Below are 27303 nucleotides of genomic sequence, written 5' to 3'. Positions count from 1 at the left end.
CGAGCAAGGAGGCCTAGAAACCTGACTCAGTTATACCAGCTCTCAGGAGGAATGGGCCAAAATTCACCCAACTTATTGTGGGAAGCTTGTGGAAGGCTACGCAAAACGTTTGACCCAAGTTAAACAATTTAGAAGGCAATGCTACCAAATACTAATTGAGTGTATGTAAACTTCTGACCCACTGGGAATGTGATGAAAGAAATTAAAGCTGAAATAAATTCTCTCTACTATTATTCTGACATTTCACATTCATAAAATAAAGTGGTGATCCTAACTGACCTAAGACAGGGAATTTTTACAAGGATTAAATGTCAGGAATTGTGAAAAACTTAGTTTAAATGTGTTTGGTGTATGTAAACTTCCGACTTCAACTGTACAAATAACTATCAATAGAAAAACAGGTCAAACAAAATGACGTGCAGCTTGTTTGAAATCTTTCCAGCTTCAGTTTGAAGTGATTGTGTTAGCTGTGTGGTTGGCTAGCTCCTCTGAACAACAGTGTCCTGACGAGAGAGCACATTTTCTATGCCAGGTGAAATCGCGCATCATTAGCTCATTGTTATGTATGTATCCAAATATATGTCACTAGAAACAGTTTAAACAAATGCAAATGCAGCTACTTCGTTGTTATTCTGGCTGCACTGTTTGATGTGACTGTAAGTTAGTTGTAGTTGGCTAGCTAGCAAGCAAGGGATAAGAATGTTGCCAGCCAATACGGCAATGGAACATTTAGAACGAACGTCTGGGTCGTGTCCATAGATACAGAACAAAAAGACTGAATGGCTGGGTCGACCAACCGGCTTGGGTAGCAACCCTAGATTTGTGTCGGGACTATATCTTGTGGAAGGATGAAATAGCATGAATAAATTCATCAAAATAAAGTTTTTAATTAAAATATGTTCATCATTATTTGAGTATGTTGGTAACCTGTTGTATAAAAGTGATAATGCCAGAGAAGCCAGTGTTTGGGCATTATCAGCTTCTCGGGCATTATCACTTAAGTGTAACATGGCCCACCAGCTCTTTCCACATGAATTCCATTGAACAGTAAAGACCATTGTATGTCAGTCACTGAGTACACTCTGGTTAATCCTAATAAAAAAAATGGGGTTTTATTTCACTTATGACTCTCATAGTTGTTCCAATACTGCAAAGTACAGTATGTACATATACCTGCAGTTATGTCCTCTGCTATTCTGAATGGCTCTGTGTGTTTCTGAGGATGGCAGAGTGGATAGTGGAGTAGTGATCAATGTCACCATGATGTCACAGTGTTCCAGCCTTCTTATCAACAAGGACATCAGGACTGCAGTGGACATATATGGTGCTTATCACTTTTATCCTAGCAGGCTGCCATAGGCTGACCAGTCACTAATAATAGCATATACAATGCACTCCGTAATTATTGAGACAGTGAATAATTTTTTTCTTCTTTGGGCTGTCAGCTATAATTTTAGGGTATTTTCATCCATATCGGGTGAACCGTTTAGAAATTACGGCACTTTTTGTACATAGTTCCCCCATTTTAGGGGAGCAAATGTATTGGGACAAATTCACTTATGTGTATTAAAGTAGTAAAATGTTAAGTATTTGGTCCCATATTCACAGCACACAGTGACTACATCAAGCTTTTAACTACACATTTGTTGGATGCATTTGCTGTTTGTTTTGGTTGTGTTTCAGATGATTTTGTGCCCAATAGAAATTAATGGTAAATAATGTATTGTATCATTTTGGAGTCACTTTTATTGAAAATAAGAATATTATACAGTACCAGTCAAAAGTTTGGACACACCTACTCATTCAAGTGTTTTTCTTTATTTTTACTATGTTTGACATTGTAGAATAATAGTGAAGACATCAAAACTACGAAATAACCCATATGGAATCATGTAGTAACCAAAAAAGTGTTCAAATCAAAATATATTTTATATTTGAGATTCTTCAAAGTAGCCACCCTTTGCCTTGATGACAGCTTTGATCTTTGCACACTCTTGGCATTCTCTCAACCAGCTTCATGAGGTAGTCACCTGGAATGCATTTCAATTAACAGGTGTGCCATGTTAAAAGTTCATTTGTGGAATTTCTTTCCTTCTTAATGTGTTTGAGCCAATCAGTTGTGTTGGGACAAGGTAGGGGTGGTATACAGAAGATAGCCCTATTTGGTAAAATACCCATGTCCATATTATGGCAAGAACAGCTCAAATAAGCAAAGAGAAACGACAGTCCATCATTACTCTAAGACATGAAGGTCAGTCAGAAGAACTTTTAAAGTTTCTTCAAGTGCAGTCACTAAAACCATCAAGCGCTATTATGAAATTAGACCGGTTGAAAGCTGTCCTTTGGTCTGATGAGTCCAAATTTGAGATCTTTGGTTCCAACCGCCGTGTCTTTGTGAGACGCAGAGTAGGTGAACGAAGGATCTCCGCATGTGTGGTTCCCACCGTGAAGCATGGAGGAGGAGGTGTGATGGTGTGGGGTTGCTTTGCTGGTGACACTGTCAGCGATTTATTTTGAATTCAAGGCACACTTAACCAGCATGGCTACCACAGCATTCTGCAGCGACATTTGTTTTTCAAAAGGACAATGACCCAAAACACACCTCCAGGCTGTGTAAGGGCTATTTGACCAAGAAGGAGAGTGATGGAGTGCTGCATCAGATGACCTGGCCTCCACAATCACCCAACCTCAACCCAATTGAGATGGGTTGGGATGAGTTGGACTGCAGAGTAAAGGAAGAGCACATGTGGGAACTCCTTCAAGACTGTTGGAAAGCATTCCTCATGAAGCTGGTTGAGAGAATGCCAAGAGTGTGCAAAGCTGTCATCAAGGCAAAGGGTTGCTACTTTGAAGAATCTCAAATATAAAATATATTTTAATTTAACACTTTTTTGGTTACTACATGATTCCAAATGTGTTATTTCATAGTTGTGATGTCTTCACTATTATTCTACAATGTAGAAAATAGTAAAAATAAAGAAACCCCCTTGAATGAGTAGGCCTAATGTGTTTTGAATGTGGTTTGGAGAAAGGTTGTAGTCATGTGTTGACAAGATGCTTAACAAGCATTGTAATCCTTTTAGAGGAGACAGGTGTGTATGTGTGTTTGTGTGTTTGCGTGCATGTGTGTCAGCATGTATTTGCTGCTGTTTTGTTCTCTCTCCTACTGTGCTGCGTGTTGGCCTGAGCGTGTCTGTGGGGTTAATAGTGCTGAGTGCGCTTAGTGCAGGTTTGGCAGACAACCCTGTTTCTGTTTCAATAAAGCAGCACAGCTTAGGATCCTACGTACAGCACTGCAGCGGACAGGCCTGAGGATACTTTTCACAGCCTGTTAATGTTCTTAGGATTCCTGAATAAGTGGACACATTTCCATATGTTCACTCATGAACATGTTTATGTTACAAATCACCAATTTAATAAGATGGCTTGTGTCAAGGATTTAGGGAAGAGTGAAATGAGTTTGAAACAGGTTAAAGTTGAGGGCCAAGTACTGCTTGATACTTTCAAGTCCCTCACAGAAAGTAGAACGCTTTAGTACCACTTGTAGCTAAGTAGTAAACAGGCCATATCTCTGGGAACTACAAAGAATGCCAGAGGCCTGGCAACAGTTGGCTAGGGACAAGGACACGTGTATGGGGACAGGCGGAGCGTTGCCACAGGAAGCCTTTTTATCACTCCGAACAAGTATATTGCACACCTTCCCCCTTAATAGCACAGTAGCACATCAGTACAAGGTGGGTGACCATCTGTCTATGCTTAGAACTGAGCCATGGGAGAGAGAGCCGAGAGAGAATCAGACTTCTTAAAAACACAGACTTACCTGGCAGATGGGAAGGATAATGACCTCAGTAAGGATGCCCAGAAGGGACAATAATAGAGACGTCTCTAAGCCCACAAACTAATAGAGAGATAGAGTATTGGTTAGTTTATGGACAGCTTTTGCTACAGTAGGATACCCTGATAAAGGCTGTTGTTTTTAACCTTTAGGGGAAAACATTTAACCCCAGTATAATAAAGGCTTTTTAAGAGTAATTCAGCAAATGATTTGGAGCTTTTTAACCACGTATCTCCAGTATAGCTGTGTTATATCTGCTATAGAGCTGTTCTATCCTCTAGTCTCTGGGCTGTATTAGAGGCCTGGCCTGGCAGAAGGGCTGCTGTTAGTTTTAGCAGCTGGGAGCATTCACTGACACTCAGCCAACACCTCTCTCTCCCCAGAGAAGCCTCTCTTTCTGCTGGGCCAGGCCGCACAGACCTCCACTACACCAGGCCAGGACTCCTACACCATGCTCATATCCTGAGGAAAATACTATTACCAGCCCACTATTACCAGCCCACTATTACCAGCCCTTGGTACTATTACAGCAATAATGATGTTATATTCTGTGCCTAGCAGATTCCCTCATTCTGGATGGCTTGCACCTGTTGTCCCAATGTAATGAAGTGGTACGGTGAGGTACGGGTCTGGCTAGATAAAGTTTGATGAGGACATTTGTTTAGGCATACATGACAAAATCTGTCACAATAAACACCATCACTGAAAGGTCCACTGAGTGTATCAATTCTTTCAAATCTATAAAGCATTTGATCATAACTTTTCAGCTTACTTAATTTGAATCTAACAAAGAGATGCACAGTTTCTATTTCATTTATTTATTTACTGAGTGTTTTTCCACCCTTTCAGGCAACACAATAGTCATCTTCAGCAGAACACATGCCTGCCCTAAGTGAATAAGTGTCTGATTGCAGCGTATTTTCATAACCAAGGGCCAAGCCTGCGTTCCCATGTCAACCAGTAACACAGTTAAACCTCTGAGGGGCCAGGAGTCGGAAGTACAGTGCTAGGAAAAGACATGAAGACTATCCCTTACTTGTGAACTGTCATTGAACTGTGGAAAATGATGGATTCCTCGATCTGATATTCCAATCACTTTCTATGGCTTCTGAAGCCCAAGTGTAGGCAAAGTCACAGCGCTAGTTGACTAGCTGTTTGTGTGTTTAGTTTGGTTGCAAGTCAATGATGTGAGGAAAGTGGGAATTTTTATCTGACACTTGTTACCTTTGGATAGACTTGGGAATGGACATTAGGACAATGTCACTCTTTCCAACTAATTAGGTAGCAGAGCCGACAGACAGAAGATTGGTTCCAGGTTCGTGGACTGTATGACTTCTTTCATTTCTTGCCTTGGCATAGTGTTCTCTGTAGCAAGCCAACTTTCATCATGCTTCCAATAGCAATAGATTTCTCACTGCCTTCATTCTTAATTTATAGTTAAACTACTTGAGAAAAAATAAGAAGCCTGCACACTGCTCTTGCTAGTATCACTGCTTTTTACGCTTTACCTAAGGCTTAATAAAGAGCAGTGATACTAGCAAGAGCAGTGTGCAGGTTTCTTATTTATTCTCATCTTATTCAACTGTTTTCATGCACCTGCAAAAAAGATTGCCCAGCTCAGATGTGCGAGTGCCTTTTGAATTATAGTTAAACTACTTGAAAAATAGTTTCAACTTTCAACTGTATTCGGCTATGGCTGTTCACCCACGTAAAACCAAAGTGTAGAACAAAATGATCTTACCTTATTTAAGTCAGCACAGCTGTGTGTGTGTGTGTGTGTGTGTGTGTGTGTGTGTGTGTGTGTGTGTGTGTGTGTGTGTGTGTGTGTGTGTGTGTGTGTGTGTGTGTGTGTGTGTGTGTGTGTGTGTGTGTGTGTGTGTGTGTGTGTGTGTGTGTGTGTGTGTGTGTGTGTGTGTGTGTGTGTGTGTGTGTGTGTGTCTGATTCTTGGTGTGTTTAAGTCTGCATGTGATTGTGATGTGTAACTATGTGTGGGGGGTCTGTTCTTGAATCTCTCTGACGCCTGTCTCTCAGAGTGTGAATGTTACCGTTTCTCTTGTTGCTGTAGCAACCCCACAGGAAATGTGGTCTTCGTTGTTTGTGTGTCATCTTAACTTGTCTAAATACAATGGGTTGGTAAATAGAAGTTATACCAGGAGCTGTCTACAGGCAGAATACAGATTTCTCTTATTTCCACCTGTAATTTTTTAAAACATCTTTTCTTCAACATTTGGTTTTCTGTTCTGTCAGGACCCTGACTGTGTTTCGGTTCTGGAGAGGTCCATTACTAGACTGTATTATGATAATCACAATGTACAACATTCACCCACACACACCCATCCATGTTGACTTGAAGCACTGAACCCCCCCCTTTTCTTTCTTTTCATTTTTCACCTCTGTTTGTGTCTCTTTCTTCCCGTGTACAGCTGCGAATGAACATGGACCCGGCTATAGCGAGTATCGTAAATGCCCATATGGAGGTATTGTAGTGAAAGTCCGACTTTAAACAACCGCAGTGTTAACCAACGCAGCTTGCCTATACTACAGTAGACCCTATGGGATTTCTGCAGTGCTGCGTCAAGCCAGGCCTAAAATACCTGGGTCCCTTGACATTAACAGCTTACTGTGCCCCATCGTTATAAATCAGTGCCATGGTCCTCCAACCAGTTTCACTGCTCTTATTGTCCTGCCCATTATTCACGTATGGTCTCTGACTTACTGTACTGCAGCCTATATTTCCCTCCAGAGGCAAAGGAGCCTTGAGTGTTTATTTCTGTTTAAGCCCTTATAGTAATACCGGTAGTTGGTCCATAGTCAATAGTAAGTCTAGTCAATATACTTGAGAACTAGAGAAACACTAGCAAGGGTATGGAGTAGCACGTAAGCGCTAATGATAAAATGCCTCCTACGAAAAGGTGAGACAGGTGTTCTGTCTATCCCCACAGAAGGTAACAATAAAGGCCCATAGTGAAACTGCCAAATCATCAGGGATGAGGCCTCTGCGTTTCTATCCTGTATCGGCATGGAATAGAATCCTTCCCTGGAAACATGGCCCTGGCTGCCATATTCCATGCCTGTGATTTGAGCAACATTAACCCACTAATCCCAACTTCTGGTACAGTACCTTCTCCAATTCTGGGAATTCTGTGGAAATCTTCCCCTCAGCTGTAAGTGCACCAAGGTAAGGAGGAGCTCTGCCATGCACCCCTGGAGTTGGAGTAGGGTTGGAGAAGAGTGGTGTTTCACTTGATAGATGCTATGTGTCTTGATATTGAAATACATCTCAGCGCAAACAGCTTGAGGTTGTGTTTCTGTGTCTATGATGTGCCTATGCACAAACAATAGACCTGCAATGAAAGTCCTGGGTTGTCTTCTATTCTTTTTGATTTCATAGATCATTCCATTGTCTCATTTTACATTCAACAACTTTTACATGTGTGTTTTAAACAGATGCTTAGTTTTCTTCAAGGTGTACTCATACTGTATGTTTCTTTATTCTCCTCATAATGCTATGTCACATATGTTGTGTGTAGTTCCCTGACCCATTGTTATATTACGTTGAGTACACAGCACACACATTCATTTCTGGAAGCCAAGCTCTTTGAGCAGAACCTTATATTAGTCGTTTTTATAATGTGATTTTCCCCACTTAAGTCCCAGCCAGTTAGAGTTAGGAATGGAGCGGAGAGAGAGAGTGCGGTGCCCAAGGTCAACTCTCTGACTTACTGGCTGACTGCAGGTCTGCTTCCAATTAACACAGTGAAATACTCTCCCCATCCAATGGAAACGCTTCTTTCAATGGCATTCAAATAAGATAGCCATGTCTACCACTGATATCTTGTCAATGGGAGACTTAGCTACTTTCACTACTAGGAATACATGCTTTGATAATGGACTCATCCATTAGTACTCATCACCTGCTGCTATCTAGAGACGAGTACATTTTCATTTCTCTGGAGCTGAAATCTGTTTTCCCCCGACAGCTCTCTTCGTCTCTGGGCTTCTCGGATCACTGGCTTCAGATTAGACAGCTAATTGCTCCATTAGATTAGCAGTCGTTTGGGGGATTCTCCTTCTCGCCTGAAATGCCTGTCTTCTCTCTCCCTATCTGCTGCTGGGAGATAGATGCAGGAGGAGAATAAAGTGGTTCAGTCTCCCACTCAGTGTAAAGCCTGTTATCCAGCTAGCGAGGTTGAGGGTAGGAGAGGAGGTCATGAAGCCATATGCTGAGTCATTCAGCCCCTTCTTGTCCTTCCCTGCTCCTCAGACTGGGGTTAAAGAAAGCACCCTCATTCTCCTCAATCCACTGTATTAGCATGAAGTGAGCACATAGTTAAGCAAGAAGTGAAGACAAGACAGATTAATATTGGCTTTAGAAATCATGTTCTCACTGCTTAATGGTAAGATAAGGGAGAGGCACCAAATGATCAACCATTGGATCATGTTTTTCAGGCTTTCAGCCGCTATCTCAGATAGTGATTTTAACTTTTGTCTTTAGGAATTTATGACGTGTCATACTGTTTGTCCTCTTGAGCAATAGCAGGCCTCCCAAGTTTACAAAATTCTTCTGGTTACTTAGCTGGATGCCACTGGATCGCTCTGGCCCTCCAAGAGTCTGTACTGTTGATGTTCTGCCGGTTGTTGACCCTGCCTATCTCCCTCAACTACCCCTCACCCCCCTCTCACCCCCACACCTCCCTCACCCCCCTCTCCAGGCTACGACTTCGCAGCCGTTTTAGAGTGGTTCGCCGAACGCGTGGACCGCATCATCCTCCTGTTCGACGCCCACAAGCTAGACATCTCAGACGAGTTCTCGGAGGTCATCAAGGCCCTGAAGAACCACGAAGACAAGATCCGGGTGGTTCTTAACAAGGCTGACCAGATCGAGACGCAGCAGCTGATGAGGGTTTATGGCGCCCTCATGTGGTCGCTGGGGAAGATCGTCAACACGCCTGAGGTCATCCGTGTCTATATCGGGTCGTTCTGGTCACACCCATTGCTCATCCCTGACAACCGTAAACTGTTTGAGGCGGAGGAGCAGGACCTGTTCAAGGACATCCAGTCACTGCCCCGCAACGCTGCCCTCAGGAAGCTCAACGACCTCATCAAGAGGGCACGGCTCGCCAAGGTAAGCGCTGACTACATGCACGCACACATTCTCTCAGAAAAGAGTGGAAAGTACTCCTAAGCACAATGTCATTTTGGTCTGACTAGAAAGTTCTCTTTTATTAAGTATTAAGTCATTTTTCCAAAGAGAAGAATAGTATTTTTTAAAGAGGTCTTTGAATGGAATAGAATCTCAAGAGAGACCATACAGTTGCCCTGACTGACCAGGAAATATAATACAGTAGACTCACTATGCAAGAGTAATGAGTGCAATCACACCCACTTTGTTAGGATACGATAACCTTCCCCTACTAAGCGAGCTGCCAACCCTCTCCCCAGGGGAACATTATGTGACTGTGTGGTGAGATGAAGGCTGGTACAGTGGCTGTACCCGGGTACCTTCACAGCTGAGCTACACTCTAATAGAGTCATAAAGCATTGGTGGCACTGAGAACCCAAAGTCATACCACATCAATTATCAGTCATAGGTCACTACTGTTCACTTGACATAGAGACTTGATTGCAAGTGGGTTTGAGATGCAGTTGGTCATGGAAAAACCCTAACTTCAACCCCAGATGTATCTTACATTTTTTGGGAGCATGATTTTTTTCCCAGGACACAGAAATGTTTTTTTTTTATAACTCACATCATGCAGTTTGGAAACAAATCCTATTTTTATTTGATTTTTTACTAGTCAATAAAAAACTGTTGGGCGATGGTGATAATTTTACAGCAATAGAAATCATTCCACAAGGACTAGGTTTTAAAAGTCATTATATTGATGACTCATTTTTTCCAAGCTAGATAGAAAAATAAATTGCAAGGTGAGTTGTTCTGTGGTCAAGGCCTACTGGCTGACTGATGGACGAGCATCCAGGGATCACAGCAGTGGTCAGGATAAAGACAGGTCATTTAGGCTCCGGGTGTGTCCAATACCATCAGATGATTAACATTCAGCTTCATGATGAATCTCACTCCTCATGGCTGAGTATATAACCCTCCCAGACAGCCATAAACCCCAACACCACCCTGCCTCTGTGGTGACGTAGCCGTGAGTTGTGACCATATTGTGTTGCCGCCAATTATTGTGGTGTCTCAGGCAAACATGATTTGCAGTACAATATTATCGCCCTATAGCTAAATGAACAGAGGGGGTGTTTGTGATCACAAACAGTGGGGAGTGTTTAATTGATAATAATAATTATTATTATTATTTGACCATGCTGGTCATTTATGAACATTTGAACATCTTGGCCATGTTCTGTTATAATATCCACCCAGCATAGCCAGAAGAGGACTGGCCACCCCTCATAGCCTGGTTCCTCTCTAGGTTTCTTCCTAGGTTTTGGCCTTTCTAGGTAGTTTTTCCCAGCCACCGTGCTTCTACACCTGCATTGCTTGCTGTTTGGGGTTTTAGGCTGGGTTTCTGTACAGCACTTTGAGATATCAGCTGATCTAAGAAGGGCTATATAAATACATTTGATTTGATTTGAATTGATGAGCTTGTCATTATTTCTGGGATGTCCCTGACCTTACAGTAGGATTCAACTGGATCCAGATGTGTATAGGCATGATCTGTGGCTGGGGGAGGGATGGATAGAGGGAGTTGGATAGTAGAGCCAAGCAGGGAGGTGGGGGGATATTGAATTATGTGCAGAAAGACCTTGAGAGAGCATCAGAAGTGTTTGTTCTAATAACAATGAGACCTAGGGTGTATTCATTACGGAATCCTTTTACTGTTTAAGAAACAAACCAAAGCAAACCAAGAGTTTCTATTGGACAAATTCAGGTACTGTAGGGCCCTCCTCTACAGTACCTGGCTGTTCAACATGATGTCCTGAAGGGTGTGTGTGTGCCTTTGCATGCGTGTTTTGGCCACAGTCCATGGAATCGCACCCAGACAGGTGGCCACCTTGAGTGGAGATGGCAACCCACCCTCAACCTCCCCCTGTCCAGTGGAGGCTGCTGAGTGGAGGACGGCTCATAATAATGGCTGGAATGGAGTAAATGGAAGGATACCATTCCGGTCATTATTATGAGCTGTCCTCCCCTTAGCAGCCTCCACTGCGACTGCCCCCCTATTCCCTGTCCCCTGGTTCCTGATCCCTGTCATGTCTCCTGTCCTGACCAGAGAGGTAGTCTTGATCTGCTATAAGCAGCAGTGTGCTCATCCATCCGCCAAAGTAGAAGTACTGTTACTTTAATGACATTTTACTCAAGTGGAAGTAAAACTACTGGTGTAAAAAAACAACTCAAGTAAAAGTAAAAAGTAGCTCATTTAAATAGTACTCCGAGTGAAAGTAATGTAGTATACCTTTAAAATAAAAATGTTGACCTTATAGCTAAGGTTACCTGAACGTTGTTACACATCATTTTTTCCTTGCAATAAATTGAAAAAAAGAAGAGAGGAAATTCAGTATTAAATAAGTTTGTTTTTTGTTGCAGCAAGGCACATCTGTATATAAAAAACAAAGGATTTGTCAATACTATTCATATTTAAAAAATACATGAAACATTCAAAGTAATTAATTTATTGATGAATTATAAGCAATACAAAATCAAGTACATAAACAAATCACTTTTCCCCAGTCATTCCATCCCTCTTTCCCTCTTTCCCTCACTCACAAACTCCCTCTTTCTCTCACTCACAAACTCCCTCTTTCTTTCATTCTCTCACTCTCTCAATGCTAAATGGGGAGTGCCAGGGCACTGGACCTACCTAAAGGATTTGATGTCAAATTAGCCTTGGAGGCAACAACAGAACACCATGGAAATAAAGATTGAGCAAACCCCACTGAAATAGAGAAGGGGATGTAGGGTCGGTCACCCCTTTGCCTCCAGAAGATCCTGAATTCTTCATGGCATTCTACAAGATGTGAGAAACGTTCCACAGGGAAGTTGGTGGATGTTGCACAGGGATGTTGTTTAGGTCACTCGTTTTGCCCATTCTAACATTCAATCGAACAGTAACTGAATGCCTTGATGCCTGTCTGCCTGCTTTATATAGCAAGCCATGGCCACGTGACTCACAGTCTGTAGGAGCGATACATTTTCGTGAATGGAGTGGTGTACCTAATAAACTGGCCAGTTTGAGTGTATATAGGCTACATGTACAGAGTACATTAGGTTTTGTAGTGTTCCTTGAGCAAAAACAAAGGAGTTCTGTTCTAATGCCTTCACTTATCTCTGAACTTGCTGTTCAGTTTCCGCAGGAGCTGATTTTCCAAGTGAATAGAATCTGTCCTGGCTCTCTTTGCAGTGAAGAGCAGTCCAACACAGCTAAAAATATGCTCACAAGGAAGGCAGGCCTCTGTTCAGTTTGAGGGACACACATCTGAAAGCGGAGTTTAATTCCTTTCTGTCTGTATGGAAAGGAATGAAGCAAGTCCATCTTATCTGACACACAGGCAAGGTACCCATCCAGCTCCCCTGTACCTGGTGACCTTTTGGGCGTCAGTGATGAAGAAAAATCCTCTTAATCAGTTGAATGCTGCCTCTGTTGCTCTGTCTCACTTTCTGTTATTGTGTCAAGATGATGCTTCAGGTAGACCAATCCTGTATAGTTACAAATACAAAACATCCACATATTGAATATTTCAGCAAATTCTGCTTTAGGTGGCAACTTCATATCACTGACATTACAATAGCCCATACTTTCCATGCTTGTTATTCTCAGATACTGAGACTGAAGTGAGTTGGTCAGATGTTCTCAGACCTAAATGTTGTCTAATGTTGAGATGATTCCATGTCTAGCTGTACCTATTGTGTACACTAACAACGTTATAGGCGCAGCTAACTTAGCTGCAAGGATAGCTTGCTAACATTAGCATGCTAGACAACTAGGCTAACACTAACATACGTAAGTTAGACTATTAGATAGCTAGCTATACTAGCTGCTAAAGCCATCCATAACGACATTTTTGATCATTCATAGCTAGCTAGTTATCTCAAACTAAACTAGCTAAATTCTTTTTGACTTTTTGAAAATCTTTCGACCATCATCGTTCAGTTTGTATGGACAGCTTGATTGGCCTGTATGGGTGCGGCGATGCGTGACTGACTAAACAACAATGAGCATTTTCTTTTCTGCCTTCAAGGGGCTCTCCAAAACTTTCCATGCCCTCATGATCTAATATTATGGAATACTACAAAACCACAATACTACAAAACATGTTCAAGTAAAATGGCTGCCTTTGAAAAATACAAAAGAAAGTACAAGTACTCGGAAAAGATACTCAATTCCTGTAACAAGAGTATTTGTAATTTGTTATTTTCACCCCTTGTCAGGTTTTGGCCAAGACTGTTCGGGTTTTGGTCACTAGATGTCCCCATTGCACCTTTTTTGTACCTTTTGTTTTTCTTGCTCTTATTATTGTTTGCACCTGTAGGTCATTCCCTTGTTAGTATTTAAACCCTGTGTGTTCCTCAGTTCCTGGCTCAGTGTTTGTAAGTTAGCACCCAGCCCCAGCCCAAGCCTTGTTTTATTCAGATATTTCTCTTGTTGGATTTTCCAGAGGTTCTCTGGTTTAGTTCTTGTGTATTATTTGAGTAGTCTTTTGAGGTTTGTTTTTCCCTGCTGTTTTTTACCACTTTGTGGAGTTTCTTTTGTATTTTGGAGGATTTCCATTTTGTGCCTCTTGGCTTTATTTTTGGACATTGTGGATTTAGTTTCTTTGCCTGAAGATTTTGTTCTTTAATTAAACCACCATCTCTAGTACTACTGTGTCTGCCTCATCTTCTGGGTTCTGACGATTATTAGTGACTGTTTCTCGCACCGGGTCCTGACACCCCTACACCTACTATTGTTAAATTGCTTTTATTCCTCATTGAACACAGTCAATAATGTCTGGAGCAACTGTTGAATATCAACAAAAACATTGTGGACTTGGATTTGAGTTGCTGTTGCCATTTCACTGCTTGAAACTTGTTTTCCACTTTTAGTATGCCTTATCTCAGAAATCAGGTGTCTTTTAATTTTTACTCTGTAGTTCTCATTTAAAATCTACATTCTATATTCAGTATTCAATCAATCAATCAATCAAATATAGTTATAAAGCCCTTTTTACATCAGCTGATGTCATACAGCTGATGTCAGCTGATGTCATACAGCTGATGCTATACAGAAACCCAGTCTAAAACCCCAAACAGCAAGCAATGCAGATGTAGAAGCACAGTGGCTAGGAAAAACTCCCTAAAAGGAAGAAACCTAGAGAAGAACCAGGCTGTGAAGGGGGGGCCAGTCCTCTTCTGGCTGTGCCAGGTGGAGATTATAAGAGTACATGGCCATTTAAGGCCAGATTGTTCTTCAAGATGTTCATAGATGACCAGCAGGGTCAAATAATAATCACAGTGGTTGTAAAGGGTGAAACAGGTCAGTGCCTCAGGAGTAAATGCCAGTTGGCTTTTCATAGCTGAGCAGTCTATAGGTCGAGCCAGCAGGTGCGGTAGAGAGAGCGAGAGAAAGTATTGCATTCAGATATAGCATACATAACGTGAAGTTTTTCTTTCATGGTGAATTGTCTCTCAGAAATCTCCAGGAGAGCCAGTCGTGTGACGCGGTTATTTTCCCCTTCCCCTCTCAGTTTTAGGAAACCAAAAGGAAAGGGAACCTCTTGAGTAGCCGGATGCTGTACCTGCTACATGCACCCTCATAAAACTGCTTTAAGTGCTTCCTTCCTGTTTGAATGTTTAAAATATCAGGCATTTATTTTCAGTTTCAAGGACTTTGGGAGATTAAGGGAAACATTAAAGAGCCCTTAGTGGCACAACAGACACATAAACAAAACTATGACCCAAGAGGAGCTGGCTGCAACCCCTGTATGGGTCCCGAACCAGCATTTGGGAAGTACTGCATTACTTGAGTGATGTCTTTCTGCCCCACTTGGTATTACCAGTCCTGTTGTTTCCTTGTAGGTCCATGCCTACATCATCAGCTCTCTGAAGAAGGAGATGCCAAGTGTGTTTGGAAAGGAGGGCAAGAAGAAGGAGCTGATCAACAGCCTGGGAGAGATCTACAGCCGCATTGAGAGAGAACACCAGATCTCCCCTGGAGACTTCCCCAACCTCAAGAAGATGCAGGTGAGATGGACACACTGATAGACACACTTGGATTCTCCTGAGTAAGGTATAAGAGTAGTCCACTACCATTCAAATGTTTGGGGTCACATAGAAATGTCCTTGATCAGAAATACAGTGTAGACATTGTTAATGTTGTAAATGACTATTGTAGCTGGAAATGGCAGATTTTTTATGGAATATCTACATAGGCGTACAGAGGCCCATTATCAGCAACCATCACTCCTGTGTTCCAATGGCACGTTGTGTTAGTTAATCCAAGTTGATCTTTTTAAAAGGCTAATTGATCACTAGAAAACCCTTTTGCAATTATGTTAGCACAGCTGAAAACTGTTGAGCTGATTAAAGAAGCAATAAAACTGGCCATCTTTGGACTAGTTGAGTATCTGGAGCATCAGCATTTGTGCGTTTGATTACAGGCTCAAAATGGCCAGAAACAAAGTACTTTCTTCTGAAACTCGTTAGTCTATTCTTGTTCTGAGAAATGAAGGCTATTCCATGTGAGAAATTGCCAAGAAACTGAAGATCTCGTACAACGCTGTGTACTACTCCCTTCACAGAACAGCGCACACGGGCTAAAACTAGAATAGAAAGAGAAGTGGGAGGCCCCGGTGCACAACTGAGCAAGAGGACACATATTAGAGTGTCTAGTTTGAGAAACAGACACCTCACAAGTCCTCAACTGGCAGCTTCATTAAAAGGTACCCGCAAAACACCAGTCTCAACGTCAACAGTGAAGAGGCGACTCCGGGATGCTGGCCCTCTGTCCAGTGTCTGTGTTCTTTTGCCCATCTTAATCTTTTATTTTTATTGGCCAGTCTGAGATGTCTTTTTCTTTGCAACTCTGCCTAGAAGGCCAGCATCCTGGAGTCGCCTCTTCACTGTTGACGTTGAGACTGGTGTTTAAGATGGCGCCAAAGAATATGGCTGACGTTTTACATTCTCCCAACCAATTGTGCTATTTTGTTCGTTTTTTTGCATTTTGTGTAACTTATTTTTTTACTTATTGTGTACATAATGTTGCTGCTATAGTCTCTTATGACCGAAAATAACTTCTGGACTTGAGAACAGCGATTACTCACCGCGAACTGGAGGAAACTTTTTCCTTTAACGAGACCGACGAGAAAGATATCCTGCATTCACTGGAACAGGCCCAGATCCACGCCTTTTGCGTGAAGTAAAGACACAGGAAAAGGGGCCTCAAATCGGGCAGCCTTCTGAGAATCCGTAGATGAGCGAGTAACCTCCCACTGCCATCCGTTCTTCTTGCTAACGTGCAATCATTGGAAAATATAATTGATGACCTACAATTGAGATTATCCTACAAACGGGACATCAAAAACTGAAACATCTTATGTTTCACCGAGACGTGGTTGAACGACGATACGGACAATATAGAGCTAGCAGGATTTTCCATGCACCGGCTGAACAGAGACGCTACCTCTGGTAAGATGAGGGTGTGTGTATTTGTCAATAACAGCTGGTGCGCGATGTCTAATATTAATGAAGTCTCGAGGTATTGCTCGCCTAAGGTGTAGAGTACCTTATGATAAACTGTAGACCACACTATCTACCAAGACCATAATTCTATCCTCCTAATTCCTGCTTACAAGCAAAAACTAAAGCAGGAAGTACCAGTGACTCGCTCAATACGGAAGTGGTCAGATGACGCAGATGCTACACTACAGGACTGTTTTGCTAGCACAGACTGGAATATGTTCCGGGATTCATCCAATGGCATGGAAGAGTACACCACCTGAGTCATCGGCTTCATCAATAAGTGCATCGACGACGTCGTCCCCACAGTGACTGTACCTACATATCCCAACCAGAAGCCATGGATTACAGGCAACATGCGTATCGAGCTAAAGGCTAGAGCTGCCGCTTTCAAGGAGTGGGAGACTAATCTGGACGCTTTTAAGAAATCCCGCTATGCCCTCAGACAAACAAGCAAAACGTCAATACAGGATTAAGATTGAATCCTACTACACCGGCTCTGACGCTCGTCAGATGTGGCAGGGCTTGAAAACTATTACAGATTACAAAGGGAAACCCAAACGCGAGCCTACCAGACGAGCTAAATGCCTTTTTATGCTCGCTTTGAGGCAAGCAACACTGAACCATGCACGAGAGCACCAGCTGTTCTGAATGACTGTGTGATAACGCTCTCAGTAGCCGAACAAAACCTTTAAACTGGTCAAATTTCACGAAAGTTTCAAGTTCCTTGGTGTCCACGAACTATCATGGTCCAAACATACCAAGACAGTCGTGAAGAGGGCATGACAAAACCTTTCCCCCCTCATGAGACTGAAAAGATTTGGCATGGGTCCCCAGATCCTCAAAAAGTAATACAGCTGCACCATCGAGAGCATCCTGACCGGTTGCATCACTGTATGGTATGGCAACTGCTCGGCATCTGATCAATTTGATGTTATTTTAATGGACAAAAAATTTGCTTTTCTTTCAAAAACAAGGACATTTCTAAGTGACCCCAAACTTTTGAACGGTAGTGTATAATGCAGCTTATGGGCTGGACAGACAACATCATAGCATGTATACCTAAAAGCCTAAAAGTATGACTACAAACATGACTCACATTGTCATGTTTACCTAGAGAGCCTGATTGGCTTTGGATAAAGCCCACAGTCTGTGCTGTTTTCAAGCAAACACAAATCCTCTGACTGAGCTAACACACCAATGTGTCTGCCCTACTGGGATAAACTGCTTTGAGCCATGGTGACCAAACAGCCCCTTTCTGATTGGCTATGATCAGCCATTACATCTGAACCACCCCCAGTCCAACTGAGCCTGATGCGCACTGTTTTACTCACTGAGAGAAACACCATCATGACTTGGCTCAGAGTAGAGAATAAACAGCAGTCATGTTGATCCTTTCTGACATAAATGTATCTCTGATGCACAGACCAGGACAGTCATATACCTTGTTCCAACCCCCTCGCACACATTAGAGACTGTAAAGATGTATCAACGAAGATCAGCTTGACTCTGAAAACAGCTCTTTTTAACTCTAACCTCTGCCCTCTCTTCCCTCTTATAGGAGCAACTGAACGCCCATGACCTGAACAAGTTCCAGCCCCTGAAGATGAAACTACTGGACACAGTGGATGACATGCTGGCCCACGACATCGCCAGCCTCATGGTGCTGGTCAGGCAGGAGGAGACCAACCGACCCCAGCAGGTGGTGAAGGGAGGGGCCTTTGACGGTACCCTCAACGGGCCCTTTGGCCATGGCTACGGCGAGGGTGCTGGGGAGGGCATCGATGAGGCAGAGTGGGTGGTGGCCCGCGACAAGCCAATGTACGACGAGATCTTCTACACGCTGTCGCCGGTCAATGGGAAAGTGACGGGTGCCAACGCCAAGAAGGAGATGGTGAAGTCCAAGCTGCCCAACACTGTGCTAGGGAAGATTTGGAAGCTGGCTGACATCGATAAGGATGGGATGCTGGATGATGAGGAGTTTGCCCTGGCCAATCACCTGATTAAAGTCAAACTGGAGGGGCACGAATTGCCCGCCGACCTCCCCGGTCACCTCATCCCCCCCTCCAAGAGGAAAATCCCTGCTGAGTAGATCCCCCCCCCTGCATCCTCACTTCCCCAGGGCACTGAAGAAGAAAGGGAGTTGGTAGGAGGAAGGGCAGTGAAGGATCTTTGGGGGGTGCGAGGGTAAATTCATCAAGGTTGGACAACCACGCTTCAATATGAAACAAAGAAAAGTCTAAACTTTGTGGTCATGCTTAGAGAGAGCAAAAAGATTGAAAGTGTTGGCTTGCTCTTCTGATCTACGTATGATTTGTTTTGTTTCTTTTTTTAATTAAACTGGGTTGAAGGGGGTAAAGGTCATGGTTCAGAGTTGGGGGAACTGATATTGGACTCTTACTGACTGCACCACCTGCATGCCATATTATTAAACACCCCCACTTAGAGTGTGCTATCTGTGACAATAATCTGCATTATCATTGGATACATGAACCCTGTCTGTTTCTCAAGCATAAAGGATTTGTATTTTATTTGAGCCTGAATTTGAACCTACGTCATATCTCCCTTGGCATAAAATAGGCATGTTTCAAGGATAAACTTAATCTTAATAATCCTGGTACTTATCACCTTAAAATACAATAACGGCTAAAATGCAGTGATATGAACCCTTTTTTTTTTATATATAGACATATTATATTTTCTTCTTGTGAACAGGCAGCATCCTAAACATGCAGGCCCTTCATAGCCTGACCAAGAGACTGTTACAACTGTATAGCTGTCATGTTGTAAATCTGAGAGATGGTAGACCTTTAAATGTATAATGTTTGAAAGTGCTTTCTAGTAACTTGTTTCCCTGTCCAACGTTTGTATGTTTATACCGGCGTAATTAACCTATTATTTAGAATACTTCACTGTTGAGGGAAAGAGACTTCAATCTTTCCATGGACAAGGAGGGGAACTCACAATGGAGATAATGTTTCTGTCATGTTCTGGCTTTTCCGATGGGACGTAGAATACATACAAATATTCCTTCAGTTCTCACTGAATGCATGACTCATTAAAAAGCAAAGGTTTTAAATCAGCACTTTCATTCAATTATCGTACTCAGATCGCTTCCCTCAGTACTGTAGATAGCACAAAAAATAGTTATATTCTTCCTATACTGTGACTTTCAATGTTCATCATACAGTGTATATCTACCATAGAGACTGTTCTAGGTTCTATATTTTATGATATCCACTAGTGTTGTAGTTGAGACCACTTCTGGATATTATCCACCATAAAGAATATGTCATAATCCAAATACCCTGTGTTTTGTGTACCTGATTGGTCAGAAACAGAAAGATTGAATAAGTCAAATATGTATGGGTATTGTATGTAGAAAAGGCCCCCTAATTGCGTGTTCAGGGCACGTTTAATTTCGTAGCTACAGTAATACTGGCGGTTATTACTGGGATCATGTTGGGGGAACACTTATCTGAAAGGAGTTCTTAGGGGCAACAGATATGTTGAGAGAATATACAGCACACAGTATGAACGGGCTCTATTCAATCCGTAGCACTGAAGATCCGCTTTATAGAGCAATTGACAATTAAAGACAATGTTCCCGTGGTCACGGAGACTGCATTCACGGTAAACGCTGCGTATGTCGACTCAATCAGAATGAGAGTTTCTCCCACTCTGTACACAAGGAGTAAGTTTCTTTCCCTGGCTGATATGACTGATACTATTTTCTCCTGCTGTCTGTCTGTTGCTGCTGATAGTACGCTAGGTATCCTGTTGTCATCAATCTGTTGCTGCTGACAGTACGCTAGATATCCTGTTGTCACCAATCTGTTGCTGCTGACAGTACGCTAGGTATCCTGTTGTCATCAATCTGTTGCTGCTGACAGTACGCTAGGTATCCTGTTGTCATCAATATGTTGCTGCTGACAGTACGCTAGGTATCCTGTTGTCATCAATCTGTTGCTGTTGACAGTACGCTAGGTATCCTGTTGTCATCAATCTGTTGCTGCTGACAGTACGCTAGGTATCCTGTTGCCATCAATCTATTGCTGCTGACAGTACGCTAGGTATCCTGTTGTCATCAATCTGTTGCTGCTGATAGTACGCTAGGGATCCTGTTGTCATCAATCTGTTGCTGTTGACAGTACGCTAGGTATCCTGTTGTCATCAATCTGTTGCTGCTGACAGTACGCTAGGTATCCTGTTGTCATCAATCTGTTGCTGCTGACAGTATGCTAGGTATCCTGTTGTCATCAATCTGTTGCTGCTGACAGTACGCTAGGTATCCCGTTGTCATCAATCTGTTGCTGCTGATAGTACGCTAGGTATCCTGTTGTCATCAATCTGTTGCTGCTGATAGTACGCTAGGGATCCTGTTGTCGGCAATTTTAGTAGATGTTGCAAATGATACGGTAACCAATAAAGGCGACCGAGCCAAGCATTTGTCATTCTGCTTCCTGCTTTTGTAAGTAAGACTACTTGCTCTCCTGAGACAGTCCCTTTCCAGATGTCAGGGAGCTATGAATCTACATGGACACAAGTCAGATGACTGTTTTCATGCACGCCAATTAAAGGGATGTATTTTCAGTCAGATTGCAGCTTCTGATTGTATCGCACGTCACCTGTGCTCAACAGTTATGCTTCACATGTACACAACCCATTCAGTGATAACTACATACACACACTGGATGCCTGCTCTGTGTTCATCATCACAACGACTGTAAATCCATTGTACAGCCCCTTGTAAATAAGAACACACAGTCTTCCCTGTCTGCTAGTGGAGAATACTCAGACAGCTGTTGTGGTGGCACTCTCTGATCTATTGGCTAATGGGGTGTATCACAAGTGGAGGTGTCGGTGTTGTTTGTGCAGTCTGAGTCATGGATATAGAGAGTTAGAAGGGGTGTGTGCCACAGGCAAATGGAAAGGGGTGTTCTGGGATATGGATCTTTTCATTCAGTTGTATTATTCATGATTAACAATGAGAGGTCTACTTGGTAAACCACAGTATGGGATCTGTCTGTCTGTCTGTCTGTACCATATGTGTGTGTGTGATTAACAGACTTGCAGAAAACCAGTAGCCATGTTCATGTGGGAAGTTGGATGGTAAAACATTCCTCATATTATGTTCTGCTTTGAAAACTAAATAAAGCTCATTCATTTATTACAGAGTTTGTGCTGTTTTCATGTGTCCCCACATGGAGTAGACCACACTGCCTTCTGTATAAGCTCTCTCATCTCGCTCCTGTCATGTCTTTCTTTTCAGACTGTGTGGAGAAGAAGGGAACATGTGTTTTTGTGGAGTTTAGTTGCTGGTGTTTTCCAGCCAGAGATGTGGGTCATGCTTGGTTGTTATGACTGAAGGCAGAGAGCAGTGGGAAGGCCAAGAGCTTCGAATACAGCAACCAAAATGTTGGCATGTAGTGTTTTTCCCACTTCTGGAATGGACCATGGACGAGAAACTGTAAAGTTATTGTCTCTTTCCATTTCTCTGTCACCTTGGATACAGTATCTAATACACATGAATTAAACAGAAGACTTATTGACTGGAAAGATGATACAGTTCACTTTATTAAGGAAATTCTGACATCGATCATACATTGGTCACACCAATGGTCAATTTTAGTATCTGCAGAATACATCCTCTGCATCACCAACTCTAAGATTGATGTTTTCCTGTTTGTTGCATCACACTCCTCTTTCCTATACATTCACATGGCCGATACGTCCACATTTGTCAACTGTGTTGGACACCAGGATCGAGCCATCTAGAATGTGATGTTTATGTGTAATTGGAGGGCAGAGAGTGGCTTCATCATCCTGGACCAAAGCAGGGAGATGGGAGATTGTCTGGAGGGATCCAGTGTGTTTCCCTCTTCCCTCTTCCCTGGCCCTGCCCTGTGCCTCATGGCCATGGGGAGGTGAGTCACCTCAGATACTGCCCCTGGTCTGCACAACATCCCAGCTGCACTCACACAAAACAGTCTTGGTCATGAGAAGCTATGTGGCGCCATGTGTCCCCTTGATGAGAACCCACCCAAATAACAAAAAGACTCTGTTGTACAGTTGATCCCATGATGACAATAACACCTCCACAATGGTGACAATGATGTTCAGCTTCATCCCATCCTGCATCCCACTGCTGGCGTTACCTCTGAAGCTAAGCAGGGTTTGGACCTGGTCAGTTCCTGGATGAGAGACCAGATGCTGCTGGAAGTGGTGTTGAAGGGCCAGTTGGAGGCACTCTTTCCTCTGGTCTTAAACAATGTCCCAATGCCCCAAGGCAGTGATTGGGGACATTGCCCTGTGTATAGGGTGCTGTCTTTCGGGTGGGCCATTAAATGGGTTTTCCTGACTCTCAGTGGTCACTAAAGATCGCATGGCATTTATTGTAAGAGATGGGGTGTTCACCCTGGTGTCCTGGCTAAATTCCCAATCATGGCCACCTAATCATCCCCAGCTTCTAATTTGCTCATTCATCCCCCACCTCTCCCATGTAACTATTCCCCAGGTCGTTACTGTAACTGAGAATGTGTACTCAGTCAACTTACCTGGTAAAAAAAAATCATTCACAAATTCTGCACAAATTCATAAATATGTGAAGAATAATGTAATGATCTGACTTTTCCACTTTCACTGTGTAGACTAAGTATCAGCATGGCTCCTTAGGCTGTCAAAACATTGGGAAAAGGGGAAAGCTGAATATTAACTGTTGTCACGGTAGACCCTGTAAGTGTGCGTGGGAGAGATGGGTGGAGAGGTGTGGTTTGAGGGAAAGGGGGGAGGCCCAGCCCTGGAGTCAGGACTGGCCAAAAGCAGGGCACACATGTTTATTTGACTATCCTTGTGGGGACTAAACAATTGAATACCATTCAAAATCATATTTTCCCTTAACCTAACCCTAACCTTAAGCCCTAACTCCTAAACCTAACCCTAATTCTAACCCTAACTGTAAACCTGACCCCTAAACCTAAAATAGTATTTTTCCTTGTGAGGACCGGCGAAATGTCCCCACTTGTCAGAAATGTCCTTGTTTTACTATCCTTGTGAGAACTTCTGGTCCCCACAAGGATAGTAAAACCAAACACACACACACACACAGAGAGACTTGTGGAGGAAGATGAGAAGTACACCATAGATCGCGAACATCCGACACTCTCTCCACTTCCTACAGGAAATGCTTCCCCGTTGCAGCTGTAATCTCTGTCCGTGCTCCTTGCTCACCCCTGTCCCCTGACTGACAATACAGCCGACCACTCCTCGTTTTATTTTTTCATTTTCTTGGACATAAAAGACTACAAACACCAGGAAATCAGCTCAAAGTTATTTTAATAAAAAATGTAAAAATCCAAAGTATTCCCAATGCGTTGTAGAGACACACGTGATCGTATACAAATATAAGCAAGGTTTGAAATGATTATGTTTTCGTCAAACATATCTGTTTGGGCTTCTTGTAGTCTACAAATGATTTGCGATTATGTTTCGCCCCGACCGTCCGCTCAAGAAAAGAAATGGGCCCAGGGCTAAATCTAGTTGATGATCCCTGCCCTATAGCCATCCACTCTATCTATGGCTTGTATTTTCACTCAGTACCAAATCCATAAGTATGTGCATAATAATTCTGAAAGAGTCACAGGTTTTCTTTTATGTACAGCTATACTATGTCTCCTGAACGGAAGATCATGAGCTCAAATGAGAGATATGCTCTTGGACTATTTATGTTATCATGTTATTTGTGATGTGCTAGCAGTAACCATGAAGTTAGTATGAGTCTTATCTCACCCGAGGCTTTGAACGATGTCTTTTCGTTGATAAATTTGATTCAGAGCCAACTGTTTGTGTTTAATTTTAGAAACCAGGGTTTTAACAGCTCCTGGGGGGATGGGAGGAAGAGGTGGACTTCCAGAAACTCCACAGACAAGGAGACACAATGTACAATATTTTAAAACTACTATGTTTCCTGGAAGCTGTTCAGCAGGGGACACATAGTTCAAAAACAGGAATCTCATCACTTCCCAAGGAAAATCAGAGTATCTCAAAATCAGTGATTGAGTTGAACGTATATATCTTCTCAAGAGGCAGGACACATAGGACGAAACAATAACGAGGGTTCATTGGTCTCCGTTCCCTGTGTGTTGCAGACATGATCAATCCAACTATAGCCCACTCCAACTACAGGCTGACGTGGGTTCTCACGTGAATGAGGCGAGAGCAAGGTTGGCCTTTAAATAATGGCACTTCCTCTTCTTTAAAATACACATCTACAAGGCTTTCTTCATGCCTATTTTCTCAATATTAGGTTGTTTATAGAGAAGAACATACACTTGCATTTCTATGTTTTGAAATATTCGCTAGATGGAAATAAAATGATACTTGACCTTTAATTCTCACACTGCACCGTTTCAGCCCTGCACCAGGCTCTTTGTCTATTCTCCTTTACCCAGGCCGCCAGACCCAACCACAGCCTTCTGAATTACTGCAGCCAGAGACAGTGTAGTGCCTTCAATTTAACCATGAACAACACCTCTGCTGTGAATCTACAACCATATAAATCTGTAGAATATGTCTAGCTGACACCATGAACATCCTCAGGGGAAGATAATTATTTGTTAAAATGATCTGTAGCTACATGAAATTGACTCCACTGTGATGACCCTATAAATCTAACATCTTATCGAGCGAGAAGGCAATAAAACACAGAAACCCCCACACCCTTCTTAAATTTAGATTTGAGATTGTTCTTGGTCTTGGGGTGCAGCATAGCTTGATAGTTAGGGAGAGTGAGTACCCCCATATTAATGGGGGTACCACGAGAAAGAGTCACATTATGACGGGGTGGAGGGTGTTGTGAGTGGTGCCCGTGGTCCTGAGTCATCACCATCGTCCTGATACCTCACCATCCTGGCACTATGTGGGAGTCACGCGGCCGGCTCCAGCTGTGGGACAATAACTCCTCACACCCTGGTGCTAATTGACATCCTCCAACAGTATGCGTTTACAGGGCATCACTGAGGGTGAGCAGGACCACAGTAATGTGGAGTGCCTGTGTGGCTCATTGAACCCAGGGCATGTAGCCATGTGAGAGGAGATAAATGGAGGCACACTTGTTGTAGTGTACATGCCAGATATGTTCACGAGAACAAAGCTATACTGGCACTGTTGACCTCTGCCTGCAAGCTGCAGAGCTGATGATATTTGTACATTTCATACAGTTATTTCTGCCTTTTTCAGTGTAAAACATATGGTACTGTATAATATCAGATGATGTACTCAATGTGCTCCTCATATGTCTCTCTTTCCAGAGGAAACACTGTGGTTAACGTGTGAGGAATTTATCGCTCCTGTCATCTCTGCGCACCAAATCTACCACAAATCATAGATCTATCGTCAACTTTTGGCAGAAGTAAGCTTCAGCTCTTGCATGGCGTTGAGTATTTGTCGCACCCTGTAGCAGAAATGAGACAAAAGGACAGTGCTAGTAGAAACTCAGCTCTTTTGACCATCAACACAGCAGTCAAACAAACATGGAGTGCAGTACAGTGGGGGGTAGTGGGGTTGATAGCAGGCCAGGCAGGGTGAGAGTGGACACATCTGACTACACTGTGTTTAGATGTGTCATTGGAGAGGCCCTGAGAGCCCCCACTCTCTCCCCTGTGGCTGATCTAAGTATTCTGGGTAAATAAGTACACTGGACTGTTGGCTCAGCCAGCACTCTCAGGAGTCTTGACCTCAGGGAATCCACACCTGCCTCTGGGATGAAGGTTCTCCGCAGCTCTCTACAGCTACACAGGGCCGTGTTTGGATGTTGCTCTGCCTGCATGCTGGGTGTTATGTTGGTTATTGAGAGAGTGAAAAGGCCAGTGGGAGAGCTGGGGAGATCTTGGGGGGTTGGACAGGATGGGGGGTAAGTGCAGCTGTGGAAGTCAGGACCCGCACTGACAGAGTGTGTGTGCGTGCGTGTGCGAGGATATCAAAAGCATTCCCATTAAGCAAGGCCTCCCTAGCAGGTCAAGAGGCCCTAAACAACCTCGGGGAAAACTATACCCTACATTACTGTACATCCATTTCAATGTTACTCAAATACAGGAAAAGACTGTAGGTTAGAACAACCTTCACTGCTACACACAGGTATGTTATAGAATATCCCTGTAGGCGACATTATGTTCCTGTCAAAACATTGAAACCAGAAGTGAATGAGTCTATTTTCAGTATTTCTATAAACTATTTCCCTAGAATGTCAGCCATGACTCACCATAATCATACCTGACATGTATTTAAGAATGATACAGTGCTTGCACAAATCATCAACGGAAAATGATAAACAACATATTAGATTCCTTAAATAATGTGGATTAAGGCCTTGTATCTTTTGACAGGGTGAATGATGGAACTTGAGTTCCTGTGAATGACCTTTAATGTGACCTTTCCTTGAACTCTTCCTCTGTCAGAGGGCACAAACAAGGGCAGTGTCCAAACTCCAAACTTCCACTACCATCACCACCACTCCAATATTAGGCACAATTTCCCATTCATATGTGTCAATGCCACTACATTACTACCTATGGCTCAGAGGCGGGTGGATAGAGACTAGAAAGGAGGATAATGGACTCTCCTTGACCACAGCAATGACAAGAACACTGGGACTAGACTCATGATCTTTTCTTTAGGATTAGGAAATCTAAGACTTCATCATGTGAGATACGCCACATAGTGTACTTTTCACAGGAAAATGGAAGAGCGTGCCTCATTTGTGGAAAACATTGGGGTGGCAGGTTGCCTGGTTGT

The 27303-nt window shown here is 42.9% G+C and overlaps 1 protein-coding gene across 2 annotated transcripts in view; it reads left to right on the top strand.

Moving 5' to 3' along the window:
• Positions 1 to 21687, top strand: part of LOC139582905 (EH domain-containing protein 3) — a 36464-nt gene extending 14777 nt beyond the window's left edge. For both annotated transcript variants that reach the window (XM_071413350.1, XM_071413349.1), the window contains 3 exons: positions 8549 to 8961; positions 14854 to 15018; positions 18074 to 21687. In XM_071413350.1, coding sequence (XP_071269451.1) covers positions 8549 to 8961; positions 14854 to 15018; positions 18074 to 18604 — 1109 coding nt within the window. In that variant the 3' untranslated portion in view covers positions 18605 to 21687. The remainder of the gene's footprint in view (positions 1 to 8548; positions 8962 to 14853; positions 15019 to 18073) is intronic.
• The last annotated feature ends 5616 nt before the right edge of the window (positions 21688 to 27303 follow it).

Source organism: Salvelinus alpinus, chromosome 8 (assembly GCF_045679555.1).
Source record: "Salvelinus alpinus chromosome 8, SLU_Salpinus.1, whole genome shotgun sequence".
NCBI lineage: Eukaryota > Metazoa > Chordata > Actinopteri > Salmoniformes > Salmonidae > Salvelinus > Salvelinus alpinus.
Note: the sequence above shows the minus strand (reverse complement) of the source record. Positions and strands in the feature narration are given on the sequence as shown.